The 13,481-nt window shown below is 41.4% G+C and overlaps 1 protein-coding gene across 1 annotated transcript in view; it reads right to left on the bottom strand.

The window, feature by feature from the left end:
- The window catches only part of LOC147117263 (receptor activity-modifying protein 3), a 77,698-nt gene extending 65,861 nt beyond the window's left edge, over window positions 1-11,837 (bottom strand). The window contains exons 1-3 of the mRNA XM_085988082.1: window positions 11,187-11,837; window positions 10,363-10,392; window positions 9,225-9,402 (exon numbers count right to left, since the gene is read on the bottom strand). Of these exons, the coding sequence (XP_085844208.1) occupies window positions 9,225-9,402; window positions 10,363-10,392; window positions 11,187-11,238 (260 nt within the window). The 5' untranslated portion in view covers window positions 11,239-11,837. The remainder of the gene's footprint in view (window positions 1-9,224; window positions 9,403-10,362; window positions 10,393-11,186) is intronic.
- Window positions 11,838-13,481: the final 1,644 nt, after the last annotated feature.

Below are 13,481 nucleotides of genomic sequence, written 5' to 3'. Positions count from 1 at the left end.
TTTAATTGGATATGGTTCCAGACTCACAAATTAAATCAGTTACATTTGATTGTTAGGTGCTAGAGTATAAAAGCTTTAAGTTATGAATTTGAAATCAGGCTCTTGTTTTTACTGAATTGGAAAAAATAGGGATTCAGCTCCCTAATGTCAGTGCCTGGGTTGTGAATCTTCTTTTTCTTAATTTTAATTTTAATTATTATGGTTCAGAAACCTAAGATATATTGGCCCAGAAATTCGGGTCCCAACGCGTGAGTACGGACGGAGTACTCACGCGTGGACCCGATGGAAGTGCCGGTTTCTTGCATGCACTACGCATGCGCGGGAAACCGGCATTTCCGATCCTCTGAACCAAGGGGTTCAGAGGTCGAACACGTGCGTGGGAGTCTGCGCGTGCGCGTTGAACTTCCCTTTTTTTTTTTTTTTTTAACAGGTTTGCCCGTGCGTGAAGGCCTCTACATTTTACACATTAAAAAACCAGACGTAAGGACTTCATTTAAAAAGGTAAGTGGTCAATTAATTAAAATTAGAACATTTTTTCCACGGGTTTATTATTTTTAAATACTTTACAGTAAGGTAAGTGTATTTTTAGCCCTGATTTTTTATAAAATTATTTTTTTCAAAAATTTAAATTATTGTTTAAAATAGATATTTAATGTTATTTATAGTTGATTTAAATAGTGTGATTTTTTTCAAATTTATTTTAAGGTTAAGTACTGTTTTGGGCGCCCGGAGTTTTCATGAGTTTGACAGTTCTTTCTGTCAAACTCATGAATGGACTTTTCCCTCCTCCGATTGGTTGCCCAGTGCTCACGTGATCCCAGACGACGCATCGCACTAAGTACGCCGCTGGATCACGCAAGCACAGCGCGCCGGGAGCTGGACCGGGCCACAGAGAGGAAATGCACGCAGGCCCAGGCCTCAACTGCCGGCGCGCTAGGTAAGTGTAGGTCGGGGGCTTGCACCCACGGGAAGCCCCCGACACGAATTTCTGGGCCATTAGATTAACTTATGATTGAGTTATTCAGTAACAAACAAAATTTCGGGGTCAGTTGTAACTGTTCCCGCCAGGCAGCTGACCCGTTGCCTTCCATTTCCTGCCTGACAAACAATTAAAATAGACCCCTTAATCTTTAGAAGAATTCTCTTTCTGATCCTTTGAGAATATTGTGCTTCATTTAAAATACAACCTCCAATGCCTCTGTTCACATTTATTTCCAATATTTATCTAACACAAGGTTAGACTGTTTCTAAAAATATAGTAGAGCACTTGATTTTCTTTTCTGAGTATTGCTGATATCTTTATGGAGTTTTATTCAACTGAAGTCACTTTATAATAATCAACATTCATGTGGAAGGGAAAATGCAGGAAATATCAGATGAGGAAAAATGTAATTGTTCTGAAATGTGGCAAGGGCATTCAGTAATATTTCAAGGGCATTCAGTAATAAAGAGCTCAATTCCCACTATGCCTACAGTATAATGAATTATATTGAGCGCTAAAGAAAAACAACCTTGTAATATTCTTCTGTTACCAACATGATGATGAAGTCCTTCAGTATCTATGGCGCAAAAAGTCATATGCCCTTCTTTGATGCATCGCATTTAATTATCTTGCCAAGTCCTGTCAGGTGAACATAAAACATCCCATGGCACTTTGTGGAAGATTGGGGTAATACAAAAACAAGGAAGTCATGCTAAACTTTTACAAATCACTAGTTAGGCCTCAGCTGGAGTATTATGTAAAATTCTGGGCACCACACTTTAGGAAGATGTCAAGATCTTGGAGAGGATACAGAGGAGGTTTACCAGGTTGATACCATGGATGAGAGACTTCAGTTATGTGGAGAGATTGGAGAAGCAACCAGAGGTCACAGATTTAAAATAATTGGCAAAAGAATTAGAGGGGAAAAGAGGACATTTTTTCACAGAGGGTTATTAAGATCTGGAATGCACTGTCTGAAAGAGTGGTGGAAGCAGCTTTCATAGGAACTTTCAAAAGGCAATTGGACATGTACTTGAAGAGGACTAATTTGCAGGGTTAAAAGGAAAAAGCTGAGGTGTGGGACTAAATTGGATAGTTCTTTCAAAGATTTGGCACAGGCACGTTGGATCGAATGGCCTCCTTCTGTGCTGTAAGATTTGATGGTTCTATGAAATTAGCTGCCATGTTTGCCTATATTACAACAGTGGCTACCCTTCAAAAGTACTTCATTGACTGTGAAGTGCTTTGGGACATCCTGAGGTCATAAAAGACATTGGGGGGAAAATTTGGTCGCGCCCCCTTTGAGGCGCTAACTTCGCCGGGACGCTACTTTTAGTTCCCTAAAAAAGTTAGCACCCCCACACCGTAAATTGAGTGGTAGCGCCCCAAGCAGGAGGCGGAGCGCTACTGGAAGCACTCCCCCTCCTTCCTCGGGCACTACCATTCAATATCGCGGCGATACGTGCAACAGCGCCATGCGCGTTGGCACATAGCACCGCGGTATTACAGGCCTCCCGCCCTGATTAAAGGGGAGGGGCCTAGCGCAGCGCGCACCGGGACTCTGTTGGACCACCGGGGAGCAGAGTGCCGGGAATACAGCCCGGCACTCAAGAAGAGTGCCGGGCTGACCGATCATGGCCAGCACCCCGCATGAAGAAGCGGGAGGGGGCAGGTGCTGGCAGGCGACTCAAAAAAAAAAAGCCGCCCGGCACCTGCCCTTTAATTAGCGCCGCCGAGGCCGCAAAAACACCACCCGGTCAGACATATTGTCCAGCGGTAGGTCAGGGGGCACGACCCGAGTTTGCGACCAGGGCGTGAGCGGGGCGCTGCGCATGGCGATGACGTCATCACCGCGGGGCGCTGAATTTCGCAGGAGGCGTTAGCAGTGCTGTGCCCGGGCGCTTAGTGCTTTGCGCCCCGTTAGTGCCCCCCCCGGGGTGCTAACGGGAGGCACAAAGCAACCCAATTTTTCCCCCATTATATAAATGCAAGCTCCTTCTCTCTTTCTGTATGTAACATTGGCAGTTCACATCACCTCTGAGAGATTCCATATCTAGGAACATAGGAACACAGCAACAGCAGTCGGCCAGTCAGCCCCTTGAACCTGCTCCTCCATTAAATTAGATCATAGCTGATCTGTATCTTAACCATTTACCTGCCTTGGTTCCATATCGCCTAATACCCTTGCTATCAAAAATCAATCAATCTCAGTTGAGAAATGTTCAGTTGATCTAGCCTCAACAGCTTTTTGAGGGAGGGAGTTCCAGATTTCCACTACCCTTTGTGTGGCGAAGTGCTTCCTAACATCATCCCAGAGCAGCCTAGCTCTAATTTTAAGGTTATGCCCCCTTGTCCTAGACTTACCCCACCAGAGGAAATAATTTCTCTCAATCTACCCTTCAAATACTTTAATCATCTTAAACACCTCAATTATATCACCCCTTAATCTTCTATACTCGAGGGAATACAAACCTCGTCTATGCAACCTTTCCTCATAATTGAACCTTTTAGCCCCAGTATCATTCGGTGAATCTGCGCTGCACCCACACCAAGGCCAATATATCCTTCCTGAGGTGCAGTGCCCAGAATAACAATAACCTGCATTTATAAAGCGCCTTTAACGTAGTAAAACGTCCCAAGGCGCTTCACAGTTATCAAACAAAATTTGACACCGTGCCACATAAGGAGATATCAGGACAGGTTTGGTCAAGAGGTAGGTTTTAAGGAGTGTCATAAAAGAGGACAGAGAGGTGGAGAGGTTTAAGGAGGTAATTACAAAGCTCAGGGCCTAGGTAATAGAAGGCATGGCCACCAATGGTGGAGATGAGAATCAGGGCTCGCAAAACATAGAAGATAGGAGCAGGAGTAGGCCATTCGGCCCCTCGAGCCTGCTCCGCCATTCAATGAGATCATAGCTGATCATCCAAATTCAGTACCCTGTCCCTGCCTTCTCCCCATATCCCTTGATCCCTTTAGCCTTAAGAAATATATCCAACTCTTTCTTGAATATATTTAATGAACTGGCCTCCACCGCCCTCTGTGGCAGAGAATTCCACAGGTTCACCACTCTCTGGGTGAAGAAATTCCTCCTCATCTCAGTCCTAAATGGCTTACCCCTTATCCTTAGATTATGACCCCTAGTTCTGGACTCCCCGGCCATCGGGAACATCCTTCCTGCATCTAGTCTGTCCAGGCCTGACAGAATTTTAAAGGTTTTGATGAGATCCCCTCTCAATCTTCTAAACTCCAGTGAGTATAAGCCTAATCGACACAATCTCTCCTCATACGTCATTCCTGCCATCCCAGGTATCAGCCTGGTGAATCTTCGCTGCACTCCTTCCATGGCAGGAACATCCTTCCTCAGATAAGGCGACCAAAACTGCACACAATACTCAAGGTGCGGTCTCACCAAGGCCCTGTACAACTGCAGCAAGACATCCTTGTTCCTGTACTCGAACCCTCTCGCTACGAAGGCCAACATACCATTTGCCTTCTTAACCGCCTGCTGTACCTGCATGCTTACCTTCAGCGACTGGTGCACAAGAACACCCAGGTCTCTTTGCACTTCCCCTTCTCCCAATCTATTGCCATTCAAATAATAATCTGCCTTCCTGTTTTTGCCACCAAAGTGGATAACCTCACATTTATCCACATTATAGTGCATTTGCCATGTTTCTGCCCAATCACCCAACCTGTCCAAATCGTACTGGAGTTTCACGACATCCTCCTCACAGCACACCCTCCCACCCAGCTTTGTGTCTTCTGCAAATTTGGAGATATTACATCCAATTCCCTCGTCCAGATCATTAATATATATCATGAACAGCTGGGGTCCTAGGACCGATCCTTGCGGTACCCCACTCGTCACTGCCTGCCACTCAGAAAACGACCCTTTTATTCCAACTCTTTGCTTTCTATCTGCCAACCAGTTCTCTATCCAAGTCAATACCTTGTCCCCAATCCCATGTGCCTTAATTTTGCACGCTAATCTCTTATGCGGGACCTTATCGAAAGCCTTCTGAAAGTCCAAATACACCACATCCACTGGTTCTCCCTTATCTATTTTACCAGTTACATCCTCAAAAGATTCCAGTAGATTAGTCAAGCACGATTTACCTTTTAGAACTAGAGGAGCGCAGGCATCTAGGAGGGTTGTAGGGCTGGAAGATGTTACATAGATAAGGATGGGAGAGGCCATGGAGGGATTTGAAAAAAAATTGATAAATTATAAAATCCAGGCATTGCCAATGTAGGTCAACGAGCACAGAGGTGATGGGTGAAGGGGGCTTGGTGCAATTTAGGATACAGGCAACAGAGTTTTGATTGAGCTCAGGTTTACGGAGGTGCAAGGTGGGAGGCCAGCCAGAAGAACATTGGAATAGGTGAAACACAACTACTACAATGCAACAATTATAATCTTACATTTAAATGAATTCCATATTTAAATTCCAAGCCTGTAAAAATAACATGAGCCACATCAACCCTCCATAATTCAAAAGTTCTGTTTTGAACATGACCATATTACCGTCTTTAAAAAGGATTGGCAATGCAATTGTATGCAACTTCCTAGTTTTGTTACAGTATCTGAACACTTACTTGGCATGGGATACATTGCACCTGAATTGGGAAAATTCATTTTTTTTTAGGAATCTATCGCAGGAACTGGTATATTTCCAGATTGGTCTATTAATAGTCAAAATTAACAAACTAAAATCAGCGAAAGCAAAATGTAAGTTTGACAATCTAACTGTACAAAATACTGAACAGCTTGGCCCAAGTGAATAAGAGTTCACTTACAAATCACAATAGATTAGAAGCACCAGATGTTGAAAATTTGGTATTTATGATGAATTTATGAACCACTGAAAAAGCAAGAAATTCAACAGCCATACACCATTATGTTTACAAGTGGTCAACACAAATTATTAAATTAGATTAGATTTTATTCCCTTGCCAGTCCTAGGCTGGAGGTGCTACCAGTGATACGGCCCTTATTAGCTGGTGGTAGGAAAATGTTGGTATGCCAAACTTGCAATTTCCTTCTCTTCACTGACAACACAGGTTACATCCATATTCAGCTGAAAGAGCATATCCGTAAACCTGGTGAATGAGTAGCACGTTGAGTGTCCAAATACACAGTTTCCATTCATCATTGAAGACAAGTGCAGATGGAGACTGAACAAAATTCTACTTTGCTGATTCTCAAAAATATTTAGGCACTGCATTGAAACAAAACAGCACTCCTATCCTGAGTGAAATAAGAATTCATGACATTTCCTATTGAATTAAGTTGTAGGGAGAGACTCCAACTAAATGAAGAGCTAATGGGGGAGAAATTGGTCCTCATAGCACTCATTTTCCAGGCAGAAAATAGGGGCAACAGGGACCAATTTCAGGGCGCTACATCCTGTGCCTCAAGGGCGGCAGAAATACGTCAGACCCTCATATTGGATCAGGCGATAGTCAGGTGTTCATGGGGGGCATCTAAAACATCCCCTGAATGTCGTTCCCCAATCTCCCTCTCTCCTCTGAGCCCCCATTCCAAAGTCTCCCACTCTCCCCAACACCCCCATCCCCCATCCCTATTCAAGGTTGTATATCTACATGGGCTCAACCCGTAATTCAGATAAAAGTGTAGGTTAGTCCTACTGCTGCTTTATGCAAAGGCATGGTAGCCTAATGGTTATAGTACTAGACTAAGAACCCAGAGGTTGGGTGTTCATAGTCCCACTATATGTTGTGAAATTGCATTAAATAAATCTGGAAATTTGTGAGCTAGCACTAGAAAAATGACTGCGAAGAGCTCGTACTGAGGATAAACCACAATCCTATCAAAAAGGAATGCCACCCACAGAACTGTATATGACTTTTGGCTTATGAATCTACCAGCACCATATAATTTGTAATGTAACATGAATGCTGTAATACACCAGGACCTGAGAAAACATGGAACATTCTTTCATTTTCAAAATCTCCAAAATATTTAATATTGGCTAGACCTGTACATGTATCTACTCCACAAGTAGAGCGCAGCGTATTTACAACTGATGCTATAATGACTGGTTATTCTTATTTTAGTATCTGTATTTAAATTAGATGATTTCATCATAGAAATAAGAGCAATGAATTGCAACATCGGCAGAAAATGCACGACCGCCCAAGAATCGGTGAAAATAGAAAAAATTCACCAAAAAAAAAATTGCAGGGATTAGCTGCCGAAAGTTAATGTGTCGGCAATGGTACGAAAATAAAACTGCTACAGATGGATAAAAATGGCAACACCACTACTCCTGGGGTGTTAACAAAAGGAAGATTTCAAATAATATTGTCACTATAGTATTGTCTGCACTATTTTTCATCCTCAGCAAGAGGCTTGGATCAAATAGTATTGTCTGCGCTAGCTTTGCCTAGCCAGTTAGATGTCCTTGACATTGTGTAAATTGCAGTCTAATTCATTTATACACTCACGATTTAATCCTAGAATAAATTAAGGATTATTATTTTCCTCAGGAATATCATTAAATATAATAATAATGGGAGCCATTAAAGACTTAAGTAAATCAAAACATTTTTCAAACTTTGGTTCCTACTCAATGAGCAGCACTCACTCTCTTTCAAGTCATTGACAGACCTCCTTAAATTGACAGGCTGATGAGTTAGTCCTCTATTACCCATTGTGATGTTATAGAATTGTCTTCAATCATTTATAGCCAAGAATGTCAACCAATCAGATTCCAAAGACCATTCCATGAACCACTAACTGATCAAATAAAGAATTTAGGAGGAATTTCTTCACACAGAAAGTGGTGAGAATGTGTAACACTGCCACATGGAGTGGTTGAGTATAAACACCTGCATAGCCTATTTCTATGTTGTAAATTCTATATAATTCTATGTAAAACCATTCTATTCCAGAACCAGAAACCAATAAGACCCCTTAATAAAGGAACCAATCAGACTGCAGAACCATCTCTGTAGTGTAATTTCTATTTGGTCAAATTTCTGACTGAACAAATCATATTCTACCTAAATATTTTCTGTAGTCTATGCCTACTAAGACAGTTCCTCACCTATCCCACATACTCTAAAACTACCATTTATAAACATACAAAAAGTTCAGCAATTCAGAAAAAAAATCACAAACCCCTGCTCAGTCCTTCACAAACATCACAATGCATTCTGCTGGGCCTCTTAACATTCTTGATTCCAGATACATCCTCCCTCATACTTCATGATCCCCACCTGACCAGGTGAATCCTTATATTCAATGCTCATATAAAGTCTCCAAGTACATCCCAATGTAAAAACACTACAATTCCCAGGACCATGATTTCTGTATGGGCATGGGCACCTCCTGCATGAGGGACACACCTTCCTTTGAGTGGTTGAGCTTAAACATTGACAGTTTCCCAAAGTCTCTGATGTTTTGACAGATGCAGGGGTTCATTACATAGCCTAGAATGTCATTAGCATATCACAATATTTTGTGTTCGGTCCGTCCAGCGTATATTCTGTGGATGTCTGAATTTGTTCTAATGCGTGTCATCAGAGTTATATGGCCAAGGTGATGGGCGGTATCCTCTCAATGGAGAGTGAATGAATGCAGGGAGAGTAGAGGCTATTGGTACAGGATGTACATATAACAGGATTATGTAGTACATATAATTAACTGCAAATGATAATGTATTTTGTAGAGTCAAGTTGCAAAAGTTATCAGCAATGGAGTATAGCATTCCTGCTGTTAATGAGGATCAGATCCATTTAGAGGTGTTATGCCACACTGGAAAAGCTTATGATTGCATCCTTTATAGAGGACACAGTGCATTAATCATTATTGAGCTCAACGCTTTACTGAAATCAAGTAATAGGTGCAGATTTACAGCTAATTTGTAACAAGTCTAGAAATAATAATTGAAAGATCACGACAGGACAAAATCAATGAACAACCTCCTACAGAGGAAATGAAGAGACACGGTCCTTCTATAAACGGGTACAATCCATGTTTCTGGAATCTATCCTCTCTACATAGGCAAAGCTCCTAGATATTAAGTTCTCTGCTAGAATTTAGTTCATCCTGAGCAGTGATGAACATTTAATTATATCTTAAAAACTGTAGATTAAGGAACAGGCTTTAGATGACTACAAATTTTACAGCAAATAATGTTTTCTTCATCATTAATTTATGCATCTGATCTTATAAGCTTGACTATAGCAAATCAGAATTGTATAAAAAAGAACCTACCCGGCAATGAGCGTGAAGTTGCACCAGTCACTGGAATTCATTCCGTTAAGTTGGCTTTCAAACTGATTTCCACACCAGTGCACTACTTCCAGCATAGTAGTCTCGTTACAGGCCCTTTTGGTCTTCCTCTCTGACTGGTTTGATTGTGATTGATTATGCAGGTTTGTATTGTCCTTGGCTGGAAATTTGAACAAGAACATTAATTTGATGCAAATATATATCATGTTTTAAACTGACAAGTTTTCTTTCAAAAGAGAGAAATTACTGTTCTTTTTTGACATCAAGACCTTACATTAAAGTTTTCAAATGAATAATTACTATAAATTACTTTTCCTGCAATATCCAACCCTTACAAATACTGCACTGTTAAAATGGGTTACTTTCCAATAAATTCCAGTCAGAATAAACACACCATGGGTGGGTTAATTAATTTTTAACAAGTAAAATTAGACACCAAGATTTGAAGTGTTTCCCTTTGTTTTGAAACACAGTTGTTAATATAATTATTAGTGCTTTAGAAACATCCAGCTGATGGGACTAAGATTTTTAAAAAACCGGAAGGGTTTTGTAATGGTTTTCAAACACTTGGCAACTTTTTGTTAACATTGTTTGCATTAAGACAATTACCTCAGCTCTGCAACAACGAGCTGTCTGAACTAGGAGTATATTTTGCTCTGAGTGTAATGTCATGAAAATTATTTTACCAAACTGTCATCTTAAACTTTGCTCCGTGTATTTAACTTTACACACAGACCAACATATACCTCTAGATAAGAGTTTGAATCCACTGTGTAGCTGCTGGAATTCTCTGATCTACACATCAAGATATAAATTGTTACTTTCCAACTTTTAGTTGTTAACCTTGTACTGGTTATGATGACCTGGGTTGGACTGCTGCATGAGTCGGTCATGCCAACATTTTGCATTGGTACTTATGCATTAATATTTGTAACAGCTTGCAGGTTATCATCAGTGTTATATACAGAAATAGTATGTACTGTTTAACACCAAGTTACAAACATTAACCAGGCACTAGGACTGAATCAAACAAGATGAGCAGAGCAGGCGCAAGGCTAAAAAGGAAAACGCCACCAGAAGTGAACTTGGGTCAGTGTTAATCTGCTGTGCTTCCTCTTACCTGAAAGGCCAGATGTCAACAAACTATTACCTACAAAACATACAAAAATAAAGCATTAGAAGATGACACAAAGATATTACTGTATTGAACTTAGTTTAAAAAAATCGAAATATAAAATGATTCGATACTCGATCCCAATTTAAACATGAATAATGTTGGTGGGGTGTTTTTGGAAAGGCAGAACTGCCTTTCTCTGTGACTGGCCATGGCCCCGTTCTTCCCCGTGCCGATCCGCTCGCGTTCACCGCCACAATCCCGAGGCAATGTCAGGAAAGAGAAAATGGCTGTTTTAAATTTTAGAGTCAACGGGCACAAAACGAAGCCGGAAAAGTTGCAGAAGAAAATGAACGAAGAGGAACTGAAAAAAAACCGGTGGACGGACAAAGAATGAGTGAAGGAAAACAATTATTTTTAAAAGACAGCTGTGGAGGGAGATTTAAAAAAAAGTTAGAAAGAAACATTGGAAAAGAGGTTAAAACTAAATTATTGAAGTGAGAGATCTTGAAAGAAAAACGGAATGACGGAAATTCGCAGCTTTCAAATAGATATATAGATCTCTATAGAAGATAGATATATATACATGTTTAAAGAGACAGGGTAATGGGTACACAGAATGCTCGCCCTGCATCCAGTAATCGGAATGATGTGTGCAGCGGGTTACATTATCGCTCACGGCAGGTATCCAATAAATCTGTGGGCGATTCCTGTCGCTTTTCTGGAGTTGAGCAGTTTTGGGTTAAGTGCGGCGGAGCCCGGCTCTCAGTCGGTTGGAAATGTCAGGTTAGTTAGTGTGCGGTACAAAACAAGACCATTCGCCACCTTACCCCAGACAGCGAAAGCCAAAAGCTGCACAAGAATAAAGGCATCTTTCTCCATCACGACCCCCCGGCTCTGGGAGAGCGCTGCATTGAAAAGTGGAAGTGGCTGCTTCTCAGCACACTCGCCTCATGATCCGACAGCAGCTCCCGTGGCGTGGGACGCGGGCAGTTTGGCGAAGTTGCCGAATTCCAGCGAGTTGCGAGGTCTCCAGGTAGCAGCCTGCGGGCGGACGGACGCTCTGACAGGCGATCGGAGGGCGGAGCACTCTGCGATACTCGTGCGTTGTCTTGGGTTTATTTTCTTACACGATGAGGTTTGGTGCTCGCTCCGACCCACGATGTCTCAGCTTCCTTCCCCCCTCCGTGCTTCTCTCTCCTCCAATCGATCTGCCTGTCGCAAGATCACATGGCCGTCAAAATCAGCAGCGCTCCAGCCACTTCCCGCACTGAGTGTCAGCCAGCACTGTGCTGCCTCGCTCAGCACCGGGACCCTCTCCTAGCCCTGGCCTGTTGCTGAAAGGCCACTGAATAACACGGCACCATTCCCCAACTGCAACATTAACACATTTGCGATTAAAAAAATAGAAATCATTCCCATATCGCGAAGCAACCGTGAACGGGATAGCGGATGAGATGGCAAAACGTCGACTCTCAAGTCGCCCTTCGTTCACTATTTTGCATTAAACTGTTGTGTTTGTTGGCTGTGATGCCGACTGGGAGCAAAGCAGCAATTATGTTCTCAGGTTTTGGCCGGATTATTACTTAATATCCGACCCACATAGTTCTGAACTGGAACAGTTGCTCAGGATTTTATTAAACACAAATCGCTGTCCACTTGCTATGAGAATTTGGTGTATGGGGCTTGAATGAATCGTGCAAAGAAAAATTGTCCGACTTTTTAACATAAACCTGTCACAAACCTGCTTTTTTTCCCCCCATGTGACAATTTCGAAGCGGAGACGTGTTTTCAACCTATTTCACACTGTTGGTAGTGTGGTGGAACGTTGGCAGTCATTCGTTCTAAACACTGGACACTTTCATAAGTAGGATTACGCACGCCAGCTGTCTTGGGCAGAGTAGATAGAAGTGGTATATTTCCATCTCTATGTAAAATGAAATAAAACATATTTTAATGAACTGTTCCTGAGCCTTGTTCCAGTGAGTTCCACCTTTAACTTGGTCCAGAATTATTAGCCGCTTCTTGACCCTATTTTGCTCCAAATTTAAAATGAACATTAACATTAAACTCTGTTATCAATGTGCGTGATATCATTGTTTTACCAGCGCAGTTTTCAATAATTGAGTTCTTAAATAGATCCAGCTAAACACGAAAATCTCAAAAAGTAATGAAGTGCAGAATTACCCCGCCTATTTCTGTCTCTCCAGCTCATTACAAATTAATATACTATGTTAAAAAACTAAACATGATATAAATGTAAAATATTAATACTGTAAGATAACAAGGTAATTGACATCACTTGAAGCTACATGATCGATTTACTAATAGTCTACTCATCAGGTTTAGGTCAATTTCATGTATTGGAATCAACTAATCATCTGCATTCAGAAATGGAACAAAATCGTTTCAATTTAAAACTTTTACATGAGTTTTTGAAATATGTAAAGAACTTGAAACATATTGCCCCGGTGTATGAGTCTTGCCTTTGGGACAGTCTCGATCCAATTCCACATTAGGTCCACAACACAATACTCCACTATTTTGGCAGAAATTGGCATTAAATTGGCAAATCTCAGGGAGTTAACCGGATGCTGATATGGGAATTGGAAAAGTGCTACACTCCTACAGCAGGGGTGTTCTTCTGAAGTTGGGACTGAGGCACACTGTTAACCTAAAGTGCAGGAAGCTTTACTCCGCATCGAACGTACTATTCTGGCCTGAGAGGGCTTAAAGCAATACTGGATGCCCGAAACAGAAAATGTTACATTCTCCAGCTCTGAGCTCCATCGCCGTGATGGGTTCATTTTATTAAAAAAAGAAAACTCTATAAATAAAAAGTTCTGTATAAGAAGTTATTACACACAGTTTTTCATTCTATGAGGGAAGGGAACTGCATACCTGGGGACTAACATCACAAATTAAGTTACAAGAAAATGTTAATGATTTTCTGTGCACACAATAATGTAGCCTAACTTTCCGAGCAGTCTTCTAATTTCAATTTGATTTCTTAAAATTTTCATATGATCTTTACTTTTAATAAAAGCGAAATACTGCGGATGCTGGAAATTTGAAATAAAAACAGAAAATGCTGGAAACACCCAGCAGGTCAGGCAGCATCTGTG

Source organism: Somniosus microcephalus, chromosome 5, assembly GCF_052327205.1.
Source record: "Somniosus microcephalus isolate GS21.2 chromosome 5, FLI_Smic_1.0, whole genome shotgun sequence".
NCBI classification, from domain to species: Eukaryota; Metazoa; Chordata; class Chondrichthyes; order Squaliformes; family Somniosidae; genus Somniosus; species Somniosus microcephalus.
Note: the sequence above shows the minus strand (reverse complement) of the source record. Positions and strands in the feature narration are given on the sequence as shown.